Here is a 27,251-nt window from a genome sequence, read left to right on the forward strand (position 1 = left end):
AGTTACCACTACAGATTTGTCAAATATGAACACTTTACCTTATTAAAATCTTCTTTCTTTTGAAAATATTAAGGATATGTTTGAAGCCCTCTGTACATTATTCTAAATATGAATCTTCTCCATTTAAAGAGACAAATTGGTATGTATTATCATTTGGCATATTTTAATGCTTTTACAATGCATATATTCATATGTGTTAGTAAATAATACATGATAGTGTTTAGCATATTATATTTCATATACTTGATATTACACTACATTTCCATTCAGCAATTTCCCTTTTTATACAGCATTATGTTGGTAGGTACAACTCTAGTTCATTCACTTAAACTAAATTGAATAAATACCACACTGTATAAAATAATGCATTCTCCTACTAATAGCCATTTAGGTTGCTTCTTACATTCTGCTATTTTATCAATGTTGCAATAAATATTCTTGCACAAACGTGGGAGATTTTTTACCCATGATATTTACTTAGAACTAGAATTGGTGCATTGTTGAGGATCCACATTCATCTTTCTTATATGTTACCAAATTGCTCTGCAAAGTTCTTGCACAATTTACACTAGTGTATGAGGTTTTTAGACGTTTTTAAAATTAACTTTTTATTAGGGCAATTTTCAAAGATTTCAGATGTTGTCAGTGTGGTGCCTACTTTATAAAACATCCCCTCAGTCTTTCCTCTGATGGTTTTAGCGGCCGTTAATTATCAGAATGTAGGTAAATTATTTTCTTATGAGACTACAAAGTGGTGATGCAATTTTACATCCTTTTTTGTATCTGCCAACTACATTTCCCTTCTAAGGAAGAACTTTCCCTCATCATCTGTTTAGTCCCTCTGAGACAGAGTTCAAACAGAAAATGCAAGGGAAATAGGTGATTCTTTTCCTTTATTTACCACTGTTCAGAATCCTGAGTTGGTTTTCTAACATTCTCCAATAATTCATCACATGCAGGTCTGCTTCTATTGTCTGTTGCTGTAGGTTTTCCAGTTATATGGCCCTATCTCTTGGCATACCTAACAGTATTTTATATCAAATGAGACTGTGTACATGTAAAATGATATTATGTAGGGGCCCTAGAAAGTACAATCTTGCTTTACCATTTTCTCTGCTAAGTAGAGGGGCACTGATAAACGTAATCCAACCAGTGACTGAACTGAGTCACTATCATTTTACAATTTTGATAAAAATCAGTCTACCATAGGGCATATTCCTTGACGACATTCAACAGAAAGCCTGGCTGTACACTAGTGTATTTCATTTGCTGGGTCTTTCTCTCTGTTCCCTGCTTTTCAAAGATTTTCTCTTTAGGTTTTTGGTCTTGTTCTGCAGATAATTTCAAAATTACGAAAGTATCTTGACAGGAAACCTTGATCATGTGTTTTAGTGACTTTGAGTCTTCAAATTTGTTATTTTAGCTTCATATGATTACTAAAAGTGTTTTTGAGCTCTCTCTTCAGATGAGTCTGTCTCTTAGCACTCGGGAACTCCATGGAAACCTATCCTGTATGTCAGATGTTTTTGGCTTTTAATCTTCTGGCCCACCCAACTGCAGACATTGGCAAATGTGTTGAGGGAGAAGCTGGACCTACAGTGAAGCTTCTGTGGCCTTTCATTTCCTCACCCCAGTCCTTTGTGAGAGAATGATTTCCCGTTTTCTCTGCTCCTTCCATTGATTCTCTGCCTGGCCCAAGCCTGGAAACTCAGGGATGTGGTTTGCTCTTTGTCCCTACCCAAATCCCATGTTGAACTGTCATCCCCACGTGTTGGAGAAGGGGCCTGGTGGTAATTGACTGCATCATGGAAGCAGGTTTCCCCTTTGCTGTTCTTGTGATAACGAGTGTGCCCTCACAAGATCTGCTTGTTTGAAAGTGTGTGGCACTTCCTCCTTCACTCACTTTCTCTCCTGCTCTGCCATGGTAAGACATGCTTGCTTTCCCTTTGCCTTCTGCCACGATTGTAAGTTTCCTGAGGCCTCCCAGTCCTGATTCCTGTTAAGTCTGTGGAACTGTGGGTCAATTAAACTTCTTTTCTTCATAAATTACCCAGTCTCAGGTAGTTTTTTATAGCAGTGTGAGAATAAACAAATACTTTCAGCCTCCAGATAGTGCCCTGAATTGGCAAATGCCCCATGGAAATGCTGTTGCAGATAATTGGCTCACTTTTCAGTTCTCCTCTCTCAGAAATGTTAGTCTCATTAATCTTCATCATTTCAGTAGCTTCCTGATGCTGTAAATGAATTATCTTTGTCTTTGCTACTGTTTTTACAATTCTCCTTCTTGGGAGCTATTCTGCCACAATCTCTTTCACTCTACCCAAGATAGAAGTCTTATCAGAATTCTTTTTTCTTAATTTTTGCCAAACTGAGGCTTGTAAAATGGTATCTTAATATTTTTCTTACTTCTGTTTCTTTGATAACGTTTAGGTTTCCAAAGTATCCTTAGCCTTTGGGATCTTGCATATGTCTCCTTCACAACTGCAATATGTTCATCAAGTTCCTGTATAATTCACATTGCAATGCATGCCAAATCTCGGTACCTCTCCTGTGATCCTTTTTACTTCTTACTATATGTTATTCATGTTAATTCTAATCTCCCACAGGCCATAATCTCTAAAGACTGACATAATTCATGTCAGAATTACCTTCTGTGCCACTTTATTCTGCTTTCATATACCCCAATATTTTCAAATAAGTAAGAAAACCATAGAATTTCGCATGCAAACCTATTACTTTTAATAGTGAAAGAAGTGTTCTTTATAATTATGTCATTTAAAAAGGTATAAATTGGGATTGCCTGGATATGCAAAGACATATGGCCATTCTACTTATTATAAGTCTATATGAATAACTGAATAAATTAAAACAGAATATAGAAATATTCTTAATATGAATATTAGCAAGAAATACTTTTGAGCTTCTTTAGTAATTGCAGGTATAGCAAAAGCAATTATTTTTATTATAAATTCTTAATTTTATTATTTAATATTGAATGTTATAACATCCCCAGGGAAATTTAAATTTTAAGAAAATTTAGTAAAAATAATGTGTATGTATATGCATGTATATATATGTGTGTGCATTAAAATGAGGATATACATTAAAATATCAATGGTGATTTTTCTTTCTAGATATAATTGTAAGTAATTATTTAGCTTCCTTATGCTTCCCAATATATTCCAAATTTTGCACTGTAAATATTTATTATTTTTAATATAAAATAAGCAAAAACTTACAAAAATAAATTTATCATGACCTAATAATTCAGAGTATGATCTCTTTTATTCTTAGCTTTACCCCAATAACTAAGATACTACACATACTACATGGGGACTGCACATATATTTTGTTTTGCTTAAAAATATATAATGTAAATATTCTAAAACTATATGTTAAAATATCTGAGCCACTACTAAGGAGTCATGCCAAATTTAAATGACAGAATTTGACACAGTACTAATATTTTAGTAGTCAATTGCTACTGAAGTATTCCTTATTTCAGAATTCTACAGTAGAGTACAGTTAGTACTTTTCATATTGTAAAAACATTATTTAATTCACATACATTTTAAGTGTTCGGTCTCACATATAGAAATCTTTTCTAATGAGAAACAGACACTCAGAATTAGGAGGGAAAAAAAAGGCAAACCAAGTTACACGAAAGAGAAAATAACCTGCTGTGCTCCCAGATAGACTTTAGATGACAGACTGCCAAAGTGAGACTTTTTATTATCTTACTTTGATTTGTCGCAGAGGGAGAGAGAAAAGGATGATGAAAACAACTTGCCAAAAGTTAAAATTTTCACCTCAAGATGTTTTGAAAAAAGGAAATAATTACTTTGTAAGAAGCTTAAAACTGACGATGTAATGATAATTATAAAGGACTTATAACACTAAAGCCTAAAATTTTGTGAGGATTCTAAAATTCTCAGCTATAGCGCTGATGTCAATATTAGATACATGTTTCCACATGTATCTAAGGTTTATTTTACCCTGCTATTTCTCTTTAAACAGAGGCATTTTATAGGTATTAAGCAGAAGCGTTAATACTTTCATGTCATCACACATGGAAACTAAAAAAGAACTGAATAAGCAATTATCATACAATTTCTTTCATAGTATTACTAGTATAATCACCGTAGCCCTAAAGAACATCATAGCCACATCACAGCCTATTGAGAAAGGTATTGGTTTTCTAACGTTCTCCAATAGTGTTAAGTGGTACATATAATAAAGGCAGGGACTCAGATTGATATAATAAGACTTCTGCTTTCAGCTAATATGTAGTATCCCAGGGAAAACTAACTCTCCCACTAAGGACAACAAGAAAAACCAGATAAAATATTTTTTAAACCACTGGAAGACATTGAGAAGTTGCCATGGCAACCAGAATCCATCGGATCAATAAATCGGAAGAAACAGGACTTCAGAGAGGTAAGCAGATCATCTTCAAGCTATATTTCTCCTTGGAATTTTTGATGATTCTTGATACAGGACAATAAACTGAGAATCCAGGCAGAGGTTCTTAACTAAGAGGTAAAGAAGCAAAACTTTTGATACATTCGCAGGACTGTGGACATAAAATTTTGAATTCAAGTGCTCCAAGGCAGCTAGAAGTTGAGGAACCAAGATCCCAGAGAGAGGGAAGTAAAAAGTGTGACTGACACTTGGTGGTTACCCTCTAGAGAAATTATCAAATTTTAGGCTACACAAAGCACAAGATACAAAACTCAGCAGAAAGGTGCTGAAAGTCAGAGTAAAATTTCTGGAAGTCTCAGGGTGATGAGAAATCAAAATTGGAGTGAAAGACTTTCAAAGGATGAGAGGTTCAAGTACACAATTGGAACCCAGAATCTAAGCCAGGAACCCTGGATAGCTCTACCCTCAGAACAGGATGCACCAGGTGAAGCAGATCAAGTCTGATAAAACCAGTCCACATCAAATCAGCTCAGTCTTTAATGGGATTATGACATAAAAGAGAAACACCTGGGAATACAGAAATATTGATTATAGAAAGCAATCATATTAATAGGAATATAAGATAGGATTTAAAATATGTGTGGAAGTAAAATGCAAAAGAAAAAAAGCACAACAGTGATGCAAGATACATTTAAGTGTTTCATGATGCTTGCCTTGCATGGAATGTGATAAAACGACTGATTTATTTGAGACTGTAAAATATTAAAGAATTTTTTTGTAATTTCTATGGTAACCATAAAAAAAGAAATGTAGAGCTAAAAAATTAATACAGGAGAAAGTTGAATATTAAAATACTAGTAATTATTATTTTGATTAATATAAGGCTAATCAAAAGAAGGGAAAAATGATAAAATGGAACATAAATCCAGTAAGACAAACAGAAAATAGTTAAGTGGTAAATATAAATATAATTATGTCAGCAATTATATCACATGTAAATAAACTAGATATTCTAATTTAAAGATAAACATTATTGGATGGAAAAGCAGAATCAAACTCATAAGTTTGATTATAAGACACAGTCCTTAAACATACAAACACAAAAGGTGAAAATAAAAGGTTAGAATGCTAAAAATCAAAGGACAGAAAATGGCATATCATGCAAATACCAAACAAAAAGTCATTTGTTATACTAATATCAGACAAAGTAGACTCTGTTTCTAGTAGTCAATAGAAAGGACAATAGAGGGCTTATATTAGCAATTCAGGGTTTGATTAATATTTGATGATAATTCAACATATTTCCCCAGTAGTAGAAAAATATAATCATTTCAACTGATACAGGGGAAGAATTTGACAAAATTCAATGCCTATTTGTGATCAGTTTCTCAGCAAACTTAAGAAACTCTTCAAAGACTTTCAAAGGAAGAGAGGTTCAAGTACACAATCAGAACAGAATCTCAGCCAGGACCCCTGGATAGCTCTACCCTCAGAACAGGATGCACCAGGTGAAGCAGAACAAGTTTGACAAAACTACAGTCCACATAAAATCAGCTCAGTCTGTAACTGGATTATAACATAAAGAAGAAATACGTGGGGACACAAAAATATTGATTATGCAAAGCAATCATATTAATAAGACTATAAGATAGGATAGAAAATATGTGTAGAAATAAAATGCATGTGAAAAAAGCACAACAGTGATGCAAGATAAATTTAAGTGTTTCATGATCCTTGCCTTGCTTGGAAAATGATAAAACTACTAATTTATTTAAGAATGTAAAAGATTCAACCTGTTAATGGGCATCTCTGCCAAACCTACAGATAGCATCAAACATAATGCTGAACTTTTTAGTAATGAAAATGATGTCCTAGATCTAGAATGACCAAAACAATCATGGAAAATAAGAACAAAGTTGACTTACATTAAGAAAATAAGAACAAAGGATTTACATTACCTGATTTTCAGACTTAAGTTCCAGTAATCAAGTCAGTGTGGTATTTGCAGAAAGATAGATGAATACATGGATAGAACAGAACAGAGGGTACATAATCAGGACTAAACATGTGTTCAGGTGAATATTGACAAAGTACCAGTCATTCAATGAGGGAAGTCAATATTTTCAAAAATTGATCTGGGTGAACTTGATGTCTATTTAGAAAAAACAAAAACAAACAATAACCTCCATCCACTCTATTAAGAACTGAATGTTTGTGCCTCCTCCAAACATATGCACTGAAATCCTAACTCCTAATGTGATGAAACTAAGAGGTGGGGCACTCAGGAGGTAATTAGGTCATGAGGGTATAGGCTTCATGAGTGAGATTACTACCTTTATGAAAAAGACCCCATGGAGCTTTCCGGTGTCTCTGCCAACTGAAGATACAAGAATACAACAGTCTGCATCCTGAAAGAGGGCCCATACCAGAACCTGCCCATGCTGGCACCATCCTGGAAGATGGAAGTCTGCAGACTTCCATCCGGTAGAACTGTAAAAATTAGACTTCTGTGGTATATAAGCCACCCAATCTATGGATGGCTTTGTTATAGCCACATAAACTAAGACATGTTGCTTATGTACTACAAGATGTAATACAGTAATAATGTGTTACAGTAATAATGTATTACAGTAATAAATATAAAAGTCAAAACCATAAATTTCCTAGAAAAAACAGGAGAACATCTCTATGACCTTAGAATAGGCAAGGTTTCTACAGTGAACTATGCACTAACTGTAAAAAGAAAATTCATCAATTGGAATTCATCAAAATTAAATACTTTTACTCATCAAAAAATGCCAATAAGAAATGAAAAGCCAAAGACTGGGAAAAAATATTTGCAATACATAAATCTGACAAAGAACTCAAATCCAGATTATACAATTAATAATAAAAGGCAAGTGGCCCAATTGAAAAAAGGACAAGAATTTGGATAGACATTTCACAAAAATAGCATAAAGATGGCCAATGAACACATGAAAAGCCTCTCAAAATTATTAGTCATCAGGAAAATGCAAATAGAAACTATAATTAAACCTCTCTGCACACGCATCAGAGTGGCTAAGATGTAAAAGACTATCAACACCAAATGAATCACATACATTCTTGGTGGAGGCAAAATGGTAAAAGCATTGTGGAAATTTGTTTGGCAATTTCTTATAAGTTAAACATACACCTGCCTTATCATTCAGCAATTTCATTCCTAAGCATGTAACCACTAAATGAAAATACATGTTCATGAAATCTTGTATATGTATGTTGATTGTACCCTTATTTCTCATAGTGAGAGTTGGAAACAACCCATACGTTCATCACCAGAAGAATAAACATTGTATATTCATGCAAGGGAACATTACTCAGTAATTAAAGGGAATAAGCTCCTGTTACATGCCAGAACATAGATCAATCTCACGTTGTGTGAGAGAATAGAGACATAAAATAATATCTACACTATGATTTCATTTTTAAGTTCAAGAACAGGCAAAATTAATATATGGGGCTAGAAATCAGAATAGTGGTTGTCTCTAATTGGAGAGCAGGATAGTTTAGAAAGGGACACTAGGAAACTTTCTAGAGCAAGGGCAATGCTCTAGGTTTTGGTTGTATGTTGGTTTCATGGGTGTATTACACATTTGTAGAATGTATCAGACTATCATTAATATTAACACACATTACTATATGTAATTATACTTCAACAGAAAAATATATAAAATGAGAGAATAAAATGGATTAGAGAAAAAGTATAAATACTGAAGCAAGCCAAAGATGACTTAATATATAAATACTAGGAATTATTGATGAAGAAAACTAAAGCAAGGAAACAAATACTGAAGAGTGTAATTCAATAAAATTTTTCTAAAATTTAAAAAAAAGTAACTACACATTAAAAGAAAGTACTGCATTTCTAAGAATATTGACCCAATACAATCAGTACCAAGAAATGTTCTAGTGAAATCACTAGAGTTTATAGAGAAAGAAAAAATATTTTGGATGTCTAGGAAGGAAACAGTGTTTTATAATGAAAATAAAAACATTATTATCAGATTTTTGGGCAGCAAAGCTTTTATACTAAATGTAACTGGAACAACATATTGAAAACACTTAAGAAAAATAAAATGTGCACCCTGAATTGTATCTAGCAAAATCGGCCTTTGAGATAAAGATTGTAGACAAAATGTTTTCAACAAGCAAAATCTAAGTTTTAGTCCCATGAACTTTCCCTGAGAAATCTACTCTAGAACAAGATTATAAACTTCAGATTACTGAAATAACTACAGAGACATCATCATAGGAACAGGAGGTAAGTGTTAAACATAACCTTAATTGTAGAACTAAGATTAAAGTTGAAAGAAAGATGGTTTTGTACTCAGATAATGTAGATAGAGTAAAACTATTTAAAAAGGAGGAGATGGGAAGATAGTATGAAATTTGTTTTAATTCCTCTCAGTAATGAGTTGGTAGTGGTGATATTAGAAGTTATTATAGGACATTTGTATGACTATTGTGGAATAATAAAAATACATACTTAAGAGAATATTCTGACTCTCACATTCGTTTTCTTGGGAGCTAGGATTCTTACTGTGGGAGAAATGAAATATATATGTAGTATGTGTTAATACATGAGCTGTCTATGAATTTCTGGTCAGAAAAGCTGAGCATAAATATAAGAAGGTAGGTTGTAGGACATAAATTTTGGGCTGATTCTTAAAATCCACTTACTACATAATTCATTATTTTAGAACAGTATGATGCTATATGAATGTAGTATGTTCATGGGTAGTGTGATAAGCAGAATGTGGGTATTGTGGTCTCTACTCTAGAGTTAAATAAACTGAACTTTGCAAAAAATGAAAGTAAATGTGAAAAACATGGTGAGCTGCCATGACCCCAAAGAGTGAACATTCCTAAGGAAAGGTTTTCCAAGGGCCAGCCAGGATCTGCCTCTCAGTTTTGCTGTCATGCGTCCCACTACTCACCTCTCAGGTCAATCCTAAATGCAGGGCTTGTTTTCGTCTGCCCCCAAAAAGTGATATGCCAGCTAGGATAAAACTTACATTAAGCAAGTTCATGAAATGAGATTGTCACATGCCAGATTCATTCCATTTTCATTTTGCAATGGAAATAACACACAGTGTTGAAAATACTGCAACATATATCAATAGACTTACAAGGATGAGACAAGATTTGACCATTGCTTGTTCACAGCGAGGCAGAAGGAGGGAGTGAAGGGTTACAAAGTTTAATAGTTAAACATTTGATGGCATCAAATGAAGATAGGTTCATCTTAAATTTTTAATGACCCCATTGGTCACCAACCCCTTTACCCACCTCCATCTTACAGAGGTCTGTGGCCATTTCCAGTATTTGTTTGGGTAACTGCTTTTCTATGCTTTCATGGTTTATCAATGCCCCTTTTTTACAGATCAGTCATGTTTTAGTATGTTTATACATTTATTCTGGTTATAGTTCAACTTTTATCAGTCTCGGAGCCCAATAATCCTGAGGCAAAGGCATGTCTCTGTTGGCTCTGTGTAGACATTAACATTGAATTTTTTGAGCAATTTTACTTTTACTTTTTTCTTCGGTATTTGTCTTTGTTTACTATCTTCAGTCCACCCGTCAAAGCCACAAGTCAGGCCACTGTAATCTCTGCCCTGGAACCTACACCAGTCTCCACCCAGAGCTCAGGTTCATATCTTGCTCTCCACCTAAGCATCCTCCACACTGGGGGTAGAGTGCTAGTTCTGAAACACACATCTCACCAGTCACAGTGCACCCTGCTCTGTGATCTGAGTAGCTTCCCACTGACCAGAAGATAAGATCCAAGCTCATAAGGCTTCCTCTAACTAGTTCCTGAGTGATCTGGCCCTAGAGACCTATCCAGTCTTATCTCAGTATGTTTTCCTTCTTACTTTTACTTCTTATTCTTGCTCCAGGCTTCCTGGAATTGCTTCATTTACTTTATCTATTAGTGCTTTTTTTCCTCTTTAAATCCAGATTATCTGACTGCTCAGTCCCATCAGCTTTCTTCCTTTCCTAACCAACCCGTCTTCTTCTTCAGAAATCTTAGCTAAGGCAATGCTTCCTGGAAACATTTCCAGCATTCTTGGACTGGTTAGAGACTTGTAATAACACTCCTACCACACCCGTACTTCTTCTCGTGGAAACACTCACCACGCTTGTATTACCTTGTCCAATGCCTGGTCTACTAGCTAGATTTCTATTTCCACAAAGTCAGGAGCCAGGTCTGCTTGTTCACCACTGCAGTTGTCCCATTGCCTAATACAATTAGGTGCTTGAAAGTTGTTTATTGAATGAATGAGTCAACAGTGTTTCCCTTCTGGATCTTTAGAGGTGTGTTTCAGTCCTGGAAACCAAGCCTATAATTCTAACCATTGTAGCAAAAGGGATTTTATACTAGGGTCAGCCCTGAAATAACTTTTGGCTTCACAAGCTTGGAGTTAAACAAATATTTCTTGTAAAGAATACCAACCCCACTTAGACCTTTTTTCCTTCATTTTCCTAATAAGCTGTGGTCTTGTTTGCCCCCAAATCTCTTTATACTGTGGTCCCTCTGCCTAGAATACTTTCTCTGCACTTCCCCCACCTTAACCCCCTCATTCTTAATTTCCTTCTTGGTCCAACTAATGGGAACTATTGTTCATAGAGCTTCCTGACTTTCCCTGCCTCCAAGGCCTTTACTAGAGGCCCTCTCTGTGCCTCCCAAACGTTCTCTGCTTCCTCTGTTGTAGAACTTCACCTTGTCACATTGTCATGGCCGGGTTTCTTGCTGGTATGCCTCCACTCCACTCCAAGTTCTGTAAGATCACAGACTGTGCTATTTTCTTTACCAATAAATTGTTCACAGTTTTGTAAAATAGTTGACTCTGTATAATTTCTTAATTTAAGGACCAATTGTAAAAACCTTACTTAAATGTCTATAGTTTGCAATAAGAGACTAATGGAATCAACAGCTGCAGTCACAGAGCTGGCTGACAGCATCCCCTCTCCTCCCTCATCCCTACTCCAGTTCCGTTATCATAATTTCTTTTATTGTACTTTTATCACATAAGTCTATATTTTTTCATACCCATCTAAGCCCAATAATGTAAGAAATACAAAGTATGATCAAGTGGAAAGTGATGTAAATTCCCACAGTGTTTAAGGGCATTTACTAGGAGAAGGGTAACAAGCATATATTTTTACAACTGGAAAATCTGGAGAAGGAAAGTATTTCCTATTGTTATTGATTTCTTTCAAACAGTTGTTTTCCATTACCTTGAGCAGCATCACCTAGAGCCTCGGCCTAATTTTATTAGCAGCCAAGTCCTCATATATCTTACAGATAATCTGGAAACAGGCAATTATTAAGTTGCCTTCAGTTAGAGGAGGCTTTCCTTACTCCTTTGAAATAAAATCATAGAATAGGTACCTTTTTTTGTTAATTTGATTAGATATGCACTGATATTCTTTTTAAAAATTCTATTAACCAATGTTAACAATAATATTTTATTGTTGTCCTGTAACTTACGATGTATTTTTATTAACTCAGAAGACAATGTCCTAGTGATCTATTTTCTTTATAAGACAAAGCAAGCAAAGCAAAACAAAACAAAAACAAAACTTAACTTCCATCTTTTCTCAGTCTTCATCCTGAGGCAAATGGAGAGGCATTTTATAGCCAGAAACTTCTATAATCATAGTGACGATAAGGTCTGGTTTTTAAACTTGGTTGACTCTACACCTCAAACTTCCATAATAAGTGCATCCTCTAACAGAGCCATGGAGTTTTCTTCCCTCTCCATGGACAATGTTTCTCTCTGTGCTACACAGAACCTTGTGAGTAGAGGGAATTCAGCCAGTCTCCTTGGATATCTGGACCTATAACCACATGTGAACTCATGAGCATCAGCATGGTTATCCTTAGACTCACCACAAGTGCTCAAGAAATAAAGATATCTGAGGAGAAGATGAAAAAGGCATACAGTGAGACAGGAGACAAGAAGATAGAACCTGGAGCTTTTCTAGTGTGGAGCCAGTCCTCTACGTAGTATTAGATACTTGCTATTATTTCTTATATTTTTATATTAAATACCCCACCCCATTTGCTTAGGCTAGCTTAAGTTGTCATCTATAATGTCCAGCCAAAGTGTTCTAATTAATGACCCTTTAGGCTCTGTTCCTACGATCTGAAGCTTCCAAACCCACTGGGACTTTCCTCTTATTTTCTTCATTCTCCAGACTCTCAATACTTTTGCTCCTGGGCTAGCTTTGCAACATGTTCACACAGTTTGCTTTGCTTTTAAGTTGATAACACTTTACACTGGACACTAAGGCTAGCAGATGGGATGCAAATGACCTCATCTTTCTTCAGCTGAGGCCAAGCATGGACAGGTTGGCAAACCATGTCAAACAGGGTGTCCTTCCTCACACATGTCACACTAAGTAACACTTGCATGCCTCCATTTCCAGCAGACTTACAGCTCCTCCATTTTTTATAGCATGAACATAATGAGTGCCTAAGGCTAAGACACATTTCCAGTTTCTAGAACCTTCTTTATTTGAAGGAGTGATTCAGAATTTTATGTTAGTATATGAACTTTCATGTACCTTGCCATATTTTTATAATTTTAATGTCACTGGCTAACAATTATTGAGATTTTACTCAATGATTTAGGTACTGTGCTATACTCTTTATACAAATTTTCTCACTTTATCCTCCTCAGAACCCTGTGAAATAAGTAAGCACTATTATTACCCATTTTTATAACTGAAATACATAGAAGTTAAACAATTGGCCCAAGGACTAGTAATTTGAAAAAAAACAGATGACTCGGTAGACATCGGCTATGAATTGAAGGTTTGTGTTCTTCCAACACTCAGATGTTGAAGTCCTACCCCAATGTAAGAGTATGATGAGGTATGGTCTTTGGAAGATAATTAAGTCCAGAGGGTGGAACCCTCATGAAGAAATCAGTGCCCTAATGAAAACAAAGGAGAGCGCTTGCTTCCTCTCTCCTCTGCTCTCTATCATGTAAGGATACAATGAGAAGATGGCCATCTTCAAACCAGAAGAGGACCTCACTGGGACCCCACATGCTGGCACCCTAATCTAGGACTTCTCAGCCTCCAGAACTGTGAGCAATAAATTTCTGCTGTTTAAGTAATCCAGTCTATGATATTTTTGTTATAGCAGTTCAAACTAAAACAACATCTGACTCTGAAATTTCTCATTAACATGGATACATTATAATGTTTCTTATCATTTTATGCACACAATGTTATTGTAACCATGTGTTAATGAACATTTTGGGGATGGGTTCTGTCTCTTATTAATTAAATTTAATGCATGAATAATAAATACATTATTGAGGTAACAAACAGAGAGAGAGCCCTTAGAATGATAAAAATAAATGATTTTATCCAGAAAACAATTTTGGGCCCCATTTCTTCCTCTTATAAAACTGGCATTGAGCTTTCCAAGCCTCGGATTCTTTATTTGTATGATGATGTTATGAATGTACCCACCTTGGGTCATGATGGATAATTATTTGGGAATATTTATGAATTCAGTTTAGAAACTACACATTAACATATGAGAATAAAAAAATGTTTCAGAACTTGAATATGCATTGACCATACAAGTTTATTTGAATATGAAATATAAAAGATGATCTATATTTAAAAGAAATTATGTTCTCCTTGAAGCCATAGCATAATGGGTGCCCATGGTCTGTCTCAGATGAGAACTTGAAAATATAAACCATAAGTATTAAAAGTAGTTATCTCTGTGTTATTTGTGAAGCAAGTGTGTTTTTTGCAAGAGAAAAAAAGAAAATGGTGGTGACTGCATATTTGCCGCACCAGGTTGGGGACAGGGAGTGTGCATCTCCATTATCCTGGGGCTGTTCACCCCTTCCTTGCACTTGAGCCTGTGGCTCTCCAGGTGGTCTCCTGCAGCAGCATTCTCCTCCACATGCAATTTACTTACTAAGCTATGTTTATTCTAAAGTGTGCTAAGGGCCTTTAGGTGAAGAAAAAGTGTTGCATCTTTCAGGAAGTGAGAATATTCTGGACTGATTTTTTGGGGAGCACAGGACTTTACCTCAAACAAAATATCCTTGTGCTGGGCATGTAGGCACTACGACTGACTGTGCTTCAGGGAGGGATCTAAGGATTTCTAACTCTTTCCAGTTACACAGAACAGATGTGTATGCTTTATCCCCAACTGAGTTTAACTCTGGATACACAATACCCTTCTTTCTTCTTCTACTTCATCGTCTCTCCCCACCCTTTTTATTTTTGAGACAAAGTTTCACTCTTGTTGCCCAGGCTGGAGTACAGTGGTGTGATCTCGGCTCACTGCAACCTCCGCTTCCTGGGTTCAAGCTATTCCCCTGCCTCAGCCTCCTAAGTAGCTGGGATTACAGGTGTGAGCCACCACACCCAGCTAATTTTATTTTTGTATTTGTAGTAGAGACGGAGTTTTGCCATATTGGCTAGGCTGTCTTGAACTCCTGACCTCTGGTGATCCACCCACTTCGGCCTCCCAAAATGTTAGGACTATAGACATGAGCCACCATGCTTGGCCTACCATTCTTTCTTCTACAAAAGGCATCTGCTTACAGGCTGAGAGTGCTCCGGCCCATCACTATTTCCAGAAGACCATACCTTCCTTTTCAGGCTTTCCCTCATTTGTGCCTTCTGAAATCTTACTATCAATCTTTGTAAGTCCAGAGGCCTGATAAAATCAGTAGGATGGGTTTTATTTTCAAATTTTAATAAAACAGATGATAAACTCCCAGTCTAATTTTTAAGACTCTTTTAATATCAGTCATTACACACACAGCTAAGTGAGAACCAGTGTCACCCACACATATCCTCAGAATTGGTGCTTCATGGTCATACTTCTCAATTAATGTCAGATGGCTCTGCTGTAACAGCCTAGCTCTCAGCCAGGCCTCCCAGCATATACCAGATGATCTCTCTCTTATGCTTTCATTTTTTCCTTTTGTGTTGCCTCATTTCTCAGATATTACAAAGAAGCTTAAAGTTCTCCTCTGTGATCCCCTTCCTCCCTCTTCTTCAACCTCCTCAAAAACTGTTGGAATTTCTTGCTTCTTTTAATGCCAAACTCCTCAACTTATTGTAGTATGCAGTATAACGTCTACCCAGATTATAGCACTGAAACCTCTCAAGGTTAGCCATGGAGTCCCCATCTTTGATGATTCCAAGGATAAGACCTCAAGTTCTATATTATTGAAACACTCTGTTATTGACTGAATATATGAGTCATTCTCCCCAAAATTCATCTATTGAAGCCCTAATAGACATTGTTTAGGAGATGGAGCCTTTGGGTAATCAGGTTGAGATGAGGTCATTAGAATGGGGTTCTTAGGATGGGATTAGTGCTCATGTAAAAACAAAACAAAACAAAAAACAAAAAATAGAAACAAAGCAAAACAACACAATAGAGCTGTCTCTCTGTCGGCTTCATTGCTATCTATATCCTCTATCTCTATCTCCCGAAGAAGAAGTCATGTGAGTACACAGCAAGATGGTGGCTGCCTGCAACTCAGGGGGAAAGCCTTCACCAGAAATCAACCATGTTGGCACCCTGATCTTGATTTTCAGCCTCCAGAACTGAGAAAATACACATCTTTTATTTCAGCTTACCAGTCAGTGCATTTTGTTTTGGCAATCTGAGTACATTAAGACAAGGTCTCCTTGGTTTCCATAATGTTGCATCCTTTTACTTCCCACATTCTTTTTGATTACCTTTGTTTACTGCTTTCAGATTTTCCTGATCTAACCTCTTAATTGTAAGAGTTCCCCAATGTTTATTCTTCCTTGTAGTTCTTCTTTTCTCATGTCATAGCTACCCTCTTGGGCTCTTTAAATATTTTGACAATTGATCTTCACTTCTAGAGGTCTGGCTTAGACCTTTCTCTTAAGTTCCAGATTTAAATTTCTAAGAATGTTATGGATACCTTCCTTTGGATGACTTTATACCACTTTCAGTTAATTAATTTGAAATCCAACTTGTCAATATCTCCTCTGTCCAACTCCTGTATTCCTTATCTGTTTAATAGTAGCAGTATTTTTCTACTCACCAAGGCTCAAATCTTAAGTGTCCTATTCTATTTTCTTATTATTTCTTTCACCTCACATAACTTGATATTCAAGTCGAGTGAATTAAGCTCAGAAAACGTTTTCATATGCATGCCTTGTATTCAACTTTCACTCTACTGCTCTAGTTTAAGGTATTTATTTTTACCTGTTATTTGGATTACTGTGGCACTCTATTAACCGGTCTTTCTATAAGTCAATTTCTTCCCATAAAGCTTACACATGATGATGAAACTTTACCAAAACCTTTAATGCACCATGTGGTTTATAGAAAAAGTACTGAAACTTCCTCTTGGGACATTGACTGTTATCTGTATTCTATCCTCTTCTTGCATTTGCAAATTTACCCAGCACTATACCTCTCTATATGCTTCATGCATAACAAATTCTATGTCATGGCATGAAAGTGCATTAACATTTCTGCATCTTCACTTATATTATTTTCACTGTGTAAAATGCTCCATAATAGCACAATTTCTTCAGTTGAAAAACACCCTACATGGTCAAGTTCAAATGCTACTTATACTCGAAGATATTTCCAATCCTCCTACAGATACTACTCCACTAGCTAGACTTGATCTCTTTCTTCCCTGGGCACTGAAAGTGTTACATTGGTTTTCCACTATGGTACCTAACATAATACATTTAGTGATATATTTTTAGTGTCTCCCCTTGCCATATTTCAAGATTGGTGCAGTCAGTGCCTGCTTCATATATATAATGTATGCATATTTCATCTTCAATACCTAGCACCTTGTATCAAGTACCTAAGAGCTTTTAAGCTTACAATGATTGATTGCATAAGTGAAAGAATGAGAAGTAGATCCTCAGTAAGTATTACTACTCGGCAGTAAAATTCTATTACAAATGGCTGCTATTGCCAATGCAGGAAGCCTTGCAGACAGTTAGCAGCCTGAAAACAAACTGTATTATTTGAGAGGAGGTACTTTTATCTCTTAGCTAAAGTTTTTGCACGTCACTTTGGTACAGTGCAGTATCAATTTGAACTCATTAAATTGAAGAAGTGACACAGGAAAAAAAATCTTCTAATGTTTAGTATAAATATCATGAAGAATTACAATAGCTTTTAATGCTATATATCACATGATTAAGAGAAAAAAAATTCAAAATGACAAGATTATCTTATTTGTGAGCCAGAATAGTGAATGAGTTGTTTCAAATAAATTCTGGTAGGGTATAGTGACTATAATTAACCTCAGTTCAAGTAGCTAGAAGAGAGGATTTTGAATCTTACCAACACTAAGAAATGATAAATATTTGAAATGATAGATGTGCTAATCACCCTGATTTGATCATTACACATGGTATTCAGGTATGAAAATATCACCGTGTACCCCATAAAAAGGTGCAGTTATTATATGTCAATTAAAAATAATAAAAATTTCGCAGAGCTATAAAATTAAATGAGAACTGTATCAAAAATGAAAACTGGAGAAGATGCCACTTCTATTTGGCTGTGATATCTGTAATCTCACTAATACATCTTTTTTCATAATCAGAGGAAAGACAAATCAAAATGCTTACCCAGGGCCTAATGACTAATGCTGCAGGCTTATTTGCTTCTACTGATGGACAAAATATGTTTCTAGCAAAGAAGAACAAAGTGGAAAATTTCCTCAGAGCATCACTCCATTTAGAATTTCACTTGGTTCTTGACTCAGTTAAAAAAAAAAAAAAACTCAAATACTCAAGAAATAGTCCAGGTAGCATAATAATATCCATTATAGGTTACTTAAGTAAAATATATTTTAAAATTACTTCTTTGTGTTAGTCTGATGCCTTTAGGGAGGAAGGATTATAATTGTTTTTAGCTTTGTACACAATTCTGCATGCAAAAGGTTTTATCACATTTCAGCTCCATGTGCCATCAAATTCTTTGGCACTCAGTGATTTTATTTATTTAGGAATAACTTAGAGATGTTTGTTTGAAATTTAATCATTGATATAATTACTTTTTTAAAAAGCATGTCATTTACATGATATTTGAATTTTTCAGTTGAACAATGTTAACTCATTTTGCCTTAAAAATAAGTGTGAAATAACTTGGATCTAAATAATTTACTTCTTCATAAATGTCCAGAGATTTCTGTGTTTTTTTTTCTATTGCCAGGAAAGATTTTTCTTTCAATATTTTTAAATGTACTTAGTCCTGAATATTTTTCCATTCATCTTTATTTTTTAAAAAAGCTAAAGAAATGAGAGGTGTCAAAGGCAACCGCAGTTGATCTTCCAGGATAGGAGTATGCCTGAAGGCACTGCTGATTATAAATAATCCAAGTAACCCAAACACCCAGTGTATTAATTAAACTCCTAAATGATATTCCAGAAAATGTAAAGTGTCCAAACCTTTGGTTGTGTCAGATATTCAGCTGTGAATAAAATCAAAAGTTGAAATAAACTTTGCTAAAAACAGACACACAACATCATTCAAACCACGTATCTCAGAAACAGCCTGTCATGAGAATGCTGCTGGACTTGCAACTCCTCAGAACAATGTTCAAACAGATAGATGAGTTGGAAACTCTTCATTACAGCATCTGTTCTGTGTTTATAGCTACACATGCAGACTGCTGAGCACCCTCAGTGTACCACAAACGTAGGAGTTACACATCCAGAATAGCAATAAACTCATTGGGTGATGTTTCTCTAGAGTTTTTAGCCCCTTTGCTTCAGTTGGCAAAACTCGAGCAGATTTTTGCTGCTGTAAAAATATTAGATTGTTTGTGGTTTTTGTAACTTTGGAGACAAACTAGGAAAACATGAAATGGCAATAAAAAGGGTAAAAACATAAGCATTAAGATTCTTTTTTATGTACGAAAATTATGGTCTCATATAATTACCACAGGAGCAACAGCAGAATAATTGGAAAAAATTAGTAAACATATGATTGTTTTCCATAGAAGATCGGCCTCAAATACCCTCTCTGGGTCATCTCATTGCTTGATGCATATTGGAGAAGGTCTAAATTATACACAGAAACCTGCAGGTTATAATTTTTAATTAGAAATATATTTCTTATTAAATTATTTTAATGCTTGATAAATTACAGCTAATAGTTTAACAGTTTGCTGATAAAACCAGAACTTCCTAGACTAACAATCCAGTTCATTTAGACCATGCTGCCTTTTCTTTCAGAGCAAGATCCCACATTAAATCAATTTCTACATTTCTAATAGTGAAGGGAATACTCTCAGTTTATAAAGAAAGTGGCTCCAGGAGTGGGAAGATAATCTCTTGCAGCAATGCCTGGCCACTGGAGAAATGCTTAGCACTGGTAATGTGACATCGGCTAGCTCCATCTCATCTCTGCAGCAAGCACTGCATACTCTTCATTATTCACAGTTCACTTAAACTGGTGCCCATATCTATGTACATAGAATCACTGGGAGAGCTTTCAAAAATGCATATTCCTGGGCACCAACATAAGATAACTTAATTATGTAGGTTTTCTCTTTACCTTAAATGGTTAGAAGAACAACTTTCAAAAATGACACATGCCCCAAAATGATAAGAAAGCTTCTGAAGAATCATAATAAAGGTAAGACAGTTATAAACATGGAGCTACATAATGGTAGATGTTGTAATGGAACCCTCAGAAAATCATAGGTGAGGCAATAAAGCGAATCTTCTAATCCTTACAAACGTTCCAATATAAAGAATGCCTTCTTTACTTGCATTTTCTTTCCTCTTAATTCTTTCCTCTGAGTGGAAATTGTTAGTGATGCCATTTTACATCTGGACTTTATGGCGAATGGATACATCAAGAAGTAAGCATATGTGAATGGCTTCATCCTAATGTTGAAAAAAAGTAGGGATGTCTTTACTTGTTTTCCCAAAGACTCCCTTGTTAGATCCTCAAAGTACAGAAATTCTGCAAAAGATGCCCATGTTGCTGCTTGAAAAGTAGACAAAAAGCCAAGAAATATAAAGCACTTAAAATCTTTGGCATGTGTTAAAGTGAGAACTATCATACCAGTTAAGACCTAGACAAAGAGTGGCTAATGAAAATTACATTGAAAGGTTACAAAAATTCTACTATCACATTTGGGCTTGAGAAAACAATAATAATAATAATAATAATAATAATAATAATAAAAGTTACAAAAATTTACAGCAGACTACTTTTCTCAACTACAAAATGGGGGAAAATAATGTCGATTTCTCTTATAATACCTTGCTGATAGGTTCAGATGGATGGAATAATTATTAAACAATGTGTACCTTATTATGATTATTATTAAAACTTTTTACTTTTAAAGGATTATTTGAAAGGGAAAACTTAATGCTGCTAATTAAGGAAATGATTTAATTTTTAGATAATTCAGTTACCTTTAGAACTTCAAGCATCCATGCTATTTTAAAGATTAAAAACATCACATTAAATTTGTTTTCATGGGTCACAGAAAAAGGTGACACATGCAAATTTTAACATATTCTCAAATAAAAAAAGAATAGCAAAGTGCTTATCATACAAACTACTCAAAAGAATTATAGAAAGCATCTGGACTTTGAATAGAATTCATCTGGACTTTAATGTTCACACAAAGTCTTGAGTTTGGGGCTTATCACCTGATTCACTTTTTTTTTTTTTTTTTTTTTTTTTTGGTGCTTTATGGCTATGAAACTATTCTGATCATGATCTTGCAGTAGCAGAGATGACCCAATTCAGGTATAACATGGTGGAACATTTTTATTACTATATACATAAAGTTCAATAAATAAGAGAGATATGATAAGATAGTTGCTTGAGGGATCTTATTTTAGGACATACTCGGTGCTCAGTGGTGACCAAATTTTGAAATGGCAGTTTCTCCAGGTACTAAGTTTTCCTCCCCTTCACCCCGGTTTAGTAGTGGTGTGATTCCAGAATGATAAACTAGAAGCTACCTTCACCATGATCAGAACTAGACATTATAATTACTGCTTGCCTCTCTGAGCCAGACCCCAGGGCCACAGTGATGCTCCATAGAAGGAGGACCCATGTGAAAGGGTAAGTTACTGGCAAAACGGAGACTTCCACTTCAAGGCAAGAATGAGTATTGTTTCCTGTTCCCGTTCTTTTAAAGAAATGAAAACAGGGAGAAGCCTCCGTTCTGCACTCCTGCTGCAACAGAATGTGAGATTTAAGCAAAAGGAGAAAAGATTAAGAAAGGAGGAGAAAGTCATTGGGGAAATGGAAGAGAGAACTCAGAAAACTAGAGGAAGTTAGGACAGAGACACACACACAGAGACAGAGAAAGGAAGAGAGAAGAGAAGAGAGACAAACCCAGGTCAGATAACTCACTTGGCATTCCCTGCCCCTGCCTTCTTTCTTCGAAAGATGTTGAGGAAAGTGTTGGAGCGGCAGGGCAGCTTGCCATCACCAACGTGCATGCGGACAACATCAGAGGTGGTGAAGGCACTGCGGACATTCCTCTCAGGCTTGGCAATAATGATGTACATCTTGGGAGTGAACATGCACCCCAGGGCCACTGTTACACTGAGACTCACTGCAAAGCAAGTTGTGATGATCTTGTAGTTGCTCCCAAAGTAAATGGGCACAAAAGCTAGCCAGATGATACAGGTGGTGTACATGGTGAAGGCGATATATTTGGCCTCATTGAAGTTGGCGGGCACGTTGCGGGTCTTGAAGGCATAGTAGGTACAGCTCATGATGAGGAGTCCATTGTAGCCCAAAGGAGCCACCACACCCAGGTTGCTGGTATTGCAGATAAGGTAGACTTCCTTGATACTTGGGTAGGACAGAATGGGCATAGGGGGCTCCATGATGATCAGGGTTATCACCAGGGTTAGTTGCACACTAATCAGAATTGAGGCAATGATCACCTGAGCCCAGGCACTCATGAACCTGGGCTTTCGGGTGCAGATCTTCTTCTTGCTGCCGGCCAGGATGCGTGCAATGCGATTGGTTTTAGTCACTAAAGCAGAGTAGCACATTGCAGAGGAGAGGCCAACCAAGAGGCGCTGGAGGTAGCAGGAAGTTGTAGTAGGTTTGGCAATGAGAGTGAATGGGCACACATAACCAAGGAAGATGCCAGCCAGGATAATGTAGCAGAGCTCCCGACTAGAGGATTTGACGACTGGGGTGTCCCGGTACAGTACAAAGATTAGGGTGACAAACAAAGTAACAAGGATGCCCAGGCATGAAAAGGCGATGGCTATGATGGATTCGATGTTGCTCCACTCAAGATAGCGGACAGGAATGGGCTCACAGCCTGTGATGAGAAAAATCATCTTAGCATGAATCCAAGGTTTCTGCTAGGAATAACAGCATCCTTATTAGTCACCAGGGACACAGTCATCTTTGCATCCTTCATGATTTATGGTATTCAATGATTTTTTTTTAAATGCTCACTATTACATAAATAAAGATACATCATGGTCTTCCCTGGACAATTATATCCCCACACCTAACCTCATTACAAGCCTAATGTGACATACTTGAACGTATAAAAATGATCTTTCCTTCCAACACCAGCATTATAAATAGATGTTGTTCTGTGAATGGGACTCGGTTTTACACATTCAGAAAAAGTAAACACCCAAATTAAACTTGGTTTCCAGTGAGGGTTAAATGATGTTAATGGGATAAAATAAATTATTAAGCAATAAACTAACAAAACTTTTCTTTTGATGTAATCATTGTCCATAGGCAATTCAAGCTCACAGACAAGTAGTTTTTGGCCAGCAAAGTGTTTTCAATGTGAATTTTAGGGCTTAAGGATATTAGTGATTGAAAATCTTGCAGACTCTGAGATCTGGTTGACATCACCCCTAGCAATGTGATTACTCATATGAGACTGTTGATTAGTTGGCACTCATTGTGCCAACTAATTAAATGTTACCTTAAATAGGGAGTTTGTATCCCTTAAATAGGGATATTTAAAAATATTTAAATATCAGCACCTTAATTATCACCATTCTATTCATGAATCATGAATGATCTGTATCTGAAATCTGAGGGCCTTTGAGTTAGTAACCTCTAATGGACATATCCAGGAAGAATGAAATATCCCCCAACCCAGCTCTTTAAAGGAAAGACCAGAGTTTGTTCCTAAATACCTGACTTACCTTTTCCCTCTAGATGGAGGATAAAATTTATTTTGTATTTCAGAGTGAGAGAAAAATTTGTCAGGCTCTGGAGATAACCCCTTCACAGAAATTTTTAACCACAAAATATTTGATCTGGGCCAATATTTCCCTAATTATGAGAATAAAATCAATTCCATAAATTTAGGAAAAGACTCATTGTTCTGTAGCCATGGCAACAAGGAACCATCAGAACCAGTGCTAAATCTGTCAGTCAATCAACAACTTGCTTCAGTGAACATGTGTTTGTATGCCAAGCAAGTACTGTCAGCCCTTGCTTCTGATAATCACTCAGGCAAGATCAGAATCACTTCAGTAAATGAGTGCCAACTAATCAACAGTCTCATATGAGTAATCACATTGGTACAGGTGATGTCAACAAGCTCTCAGAGTCTGCAAGGTTTTCAATCCCTAAACTCCACACTTTCTTAAAACTCCAGAGAAAATAAATAGTCTTCTGCTCAGAGAAAATGTATCTGCCTAGCATAACTATCCCTTACTATAGTAAGCAATTTATTTGGCTTTTGTGTTTCTTTTTTAAAAATATATGTATTTAGTCTCACCATGTTTCATATTTCCAGGGACTTCACCAAGATAATTTTGAAGACCCCTTATTTGATAACATTCCAAGAGATGCTCTGATCAGCAGGGTCACCCACTGGGCCCCTCATGCCCAAATTCTGTCTTTCCCATGTACTACCATGTGAGTCAGTCTCAACAATTTTCTCGCTCTTGCTAATTTTAATGAGCCCTTGTTGCTGAATTTACTTATCGTTATCCTAGGATTTGTAATCATGTGGGCCTTTAAATAGAAGGCCATTAAACTTAGGTCTTTGTGTAAGATAATTTCACCTGTATCTTTAAAAGATTAAGTCATATAACCTTTGGTTTTGAAATGCACCATTTGGTAATTAGACATAAACTTTTTATCATGTCAACAAACATTTTACTTTAGAAACATAAAATTTGGTAATTTTTTTCATATCTGTTTATTCCTTTTCTATTTTCTTTGCTTTTGCTATTATTTACATACATGTACAAAGTCTTATTTTATGGGCTTTGTTTATTTGTTTGTTTTGTTTTGAATCATCTTTTTCTGTTTTGTTTGTTTGTTTTATTTTGAATCATGTTTTTTTGTTGAATGTATAAGGGATAGTTCATAAACACTAGAGGAACATGTAGGCCTAAAAAGTGTCCATACCAAGCTGGCCCTGAGTGCTAATGTTTGGAGATCCAGTAAACTGATAACAAATTTGTAAAAAAAAATGGTAGGTCGCTCAGCCTCAGGTTTCTTAGATAACCTTGACAAGAGTACTTCCCATATTGTCAGCTTAGGAAAGATCACTTATTTAGTGAATGTGTGCTCCCGTCCTACACTGTTTGCTTTTGGAATCTAAGACACCATTAGCAAGGACACACTTTTGACAGAACAGAACACTTTGCCTCTCTTCCTTGTGTATCAGGGATTTGTCTCTGTCTAAATACAAACCACTTTCTGGAAGAATTTATTCTTCCTATATAAAGTCTCAAATTAATTTTGTTTTTTTTTTCCCCAATACAGGCCAGACAAATGATACATAGATGATTGATAGATAGATAGATAGATAGATAGATAGATAGATAGATAGATAGAAAATAGATATTTAAAATAACAATGGCCATATGGGAACTTTTAATATAATGAAGTCAATAAATTAAAATATTTAAAGGGGGCTCTAGACAAATTAGGAGATAAAATACCAAATAGTCAATTGTCATCTCCTTTAGCTGGCATCCTGCAAACAAATCTTCAAATCCAAAGACGAATTTTGTCAAGGTTTTTGTAACCTTCTGAATGCTACCTTCTTTTCATTTCATTCTTTCACTATGCAACATTACCTGACTCACTAAATGAGCTACTCTGTCTTCAGAGTTTTCACTGGAAAATCTGTAACTTTTTAAATTTTCTAGAACATAAGTCAGAACTATAGAAGTTGAATAAAAATCCTGATGCAAAGCCATACTAAGACCTATAGTTAATGATTTCCCTAAACATTATGAGTACAGAACATAATGTTTGCTATGGAATTTGGAAATGTTATTAGATATTTATTGTTCATACCACAAGTATGTATAAATTAATTCAATTAATTGTTAGCCTTTTATGTAGAAAAGTGTTTAAATGCAAGAGTAGAAAAGAGAAGATTAAAATAACCCAGTAATGTAACATTTAAAAAATAAAAATAGAAAAACCATTACATAAGGCACTTTCAGAAGCTTTTCTTTCAATAAATATTCAAAGTTGTAAACTAAATAAAGATGAAGAATAAACTTTAGGAAACCTCCAAATAGTTCTGAAATAGGCTCAACAACCGACATAAAAAGGACCATATTCTCTCCCTCCGTGGGCTAAAACCTCCTGAATTAGTTGAATCAAAAGGGGAAAAACCAGTTAAAATGTAAAATTACCAGTTTAGAAAATATCCAATACATGGCTTGACATTTCCAGATAAACTTAAAAAGTAAATAACCAAAATCAACATAATTACAGATCTTTCAGTAAACCAACTTAAGGGTCTCTGTTGTCTATGGTTTGGGGGCCTGTGGATAAGAAACCCTGTAGGTATCTCAAGCACAAGTGTCATTTGAAGAACATTTGTGAAAACTCAGTACAGCTCATGAAAAATGAGACAACTTATTCTGGAGGGGCAAGTTGGCCAATTAAACAGCAATGGGAAGACATTTTCAGGATAGCAGAAGATTTGTCCAGCTCGTGCTTCATTTGTAATTGAATTAATTTGGAAAAAAAGTATGGGACATTGATAAAATAGAAAAAGAAACTTTTGAGGATCTCCAGATGGATTGTATACATTAATTTCCCTCTATTATTTGTTACTAGGTACTAGTGCAAATAGTGTGCTTATTTTATGACTCCGTGTAAGCATTCCACTGTTAAAAAGCCACAATCCTCACAACGGCTAAAATACAACTAGATTTTTATTTCTTAGCTGAAACATTCCAGTTTATAAAGCCAGCGATATGAGGACATTTTCACTGGAATATTTATTCATGACCTCATCATTCCCAACACCCTAGAAAAATAAAAGGGAACCTTAATATACTGATTATTAGTAATTTTAAACTGAAGTTCTGCAAAAGTCTCCGGAAGTAGAAAGGGCATGGAAGTTAACTGCTAACCCAAGGACCTTTGAGCATGCTAATAACCATACCAGGATCTTCTGTGCAAGATCATCATTATAAAATTCTTGTGTATATCATACTCTCCTTTTTATATTCTTGTTTATTCATATTTCTTCCCTTACATAAAAATTTGAGGTTGTCTTTACTATTTCTCTTACTACTAATAAGAATTTATCTGAGCCTAGATATTACTAGAGCCAATCAACATACTAACTCAATAATTTAATTATATCAAGCTATTGATAATGCAATGCATTGACTTTTCTGGGTAATTCTACTGATTTTTCGTATTTTGTTCCCGTGGGTTTCTTTTCACAACTACCGCTACCATGGTAACACCCAGAACACATCGGCACAGACTATGCCCTTGCTTTGTGCTTGACATGGCACCAAGCAAGTGGTAAATGAGA

General features: G+C 35.6%; 1 protein-coding gene across 7 annotated transcripts in view; it reads right to left on the bottom strand.

Annotated features, from left to right (window-relative positions):
- Positions 1-27,251, bottom strand: part of GRM1 (glutamate metabotropic receptor 1) — a 417,120-nt gene that overhangs the window by 15,989 nt on the left and 373,880 nt on the right. For all 7 annotated transcript variants that reach the window (XM_074397312.1, XM_074397314.1, XM_010337527.3 and 4 more), the window contains one exon: positions 21,857-22,787. In XM_074397312.1, coding sequence (XP_074253413.1) covers positions 21,857-22,787 — 931 coding nt within the window. The remainder of the gene's footprint in view (positions 1-21,856; positions 22,788-27,251) is intronic.

This window comes from Saimiri boliviensis, chromosome 4 (assembly GCF_048565385.1).
Source record: "Saimiri boliviensis isolate mSaiBol1 chromosome 4, mSaiBol1.pri, whole genome shotgun sequence".
Classification (NCBI taxonomy): Eukaryota; Metazoa; Chordata; class Mammalia; order Primates; family Cebidae; genus Saimiri; species Saimiri boliviensis.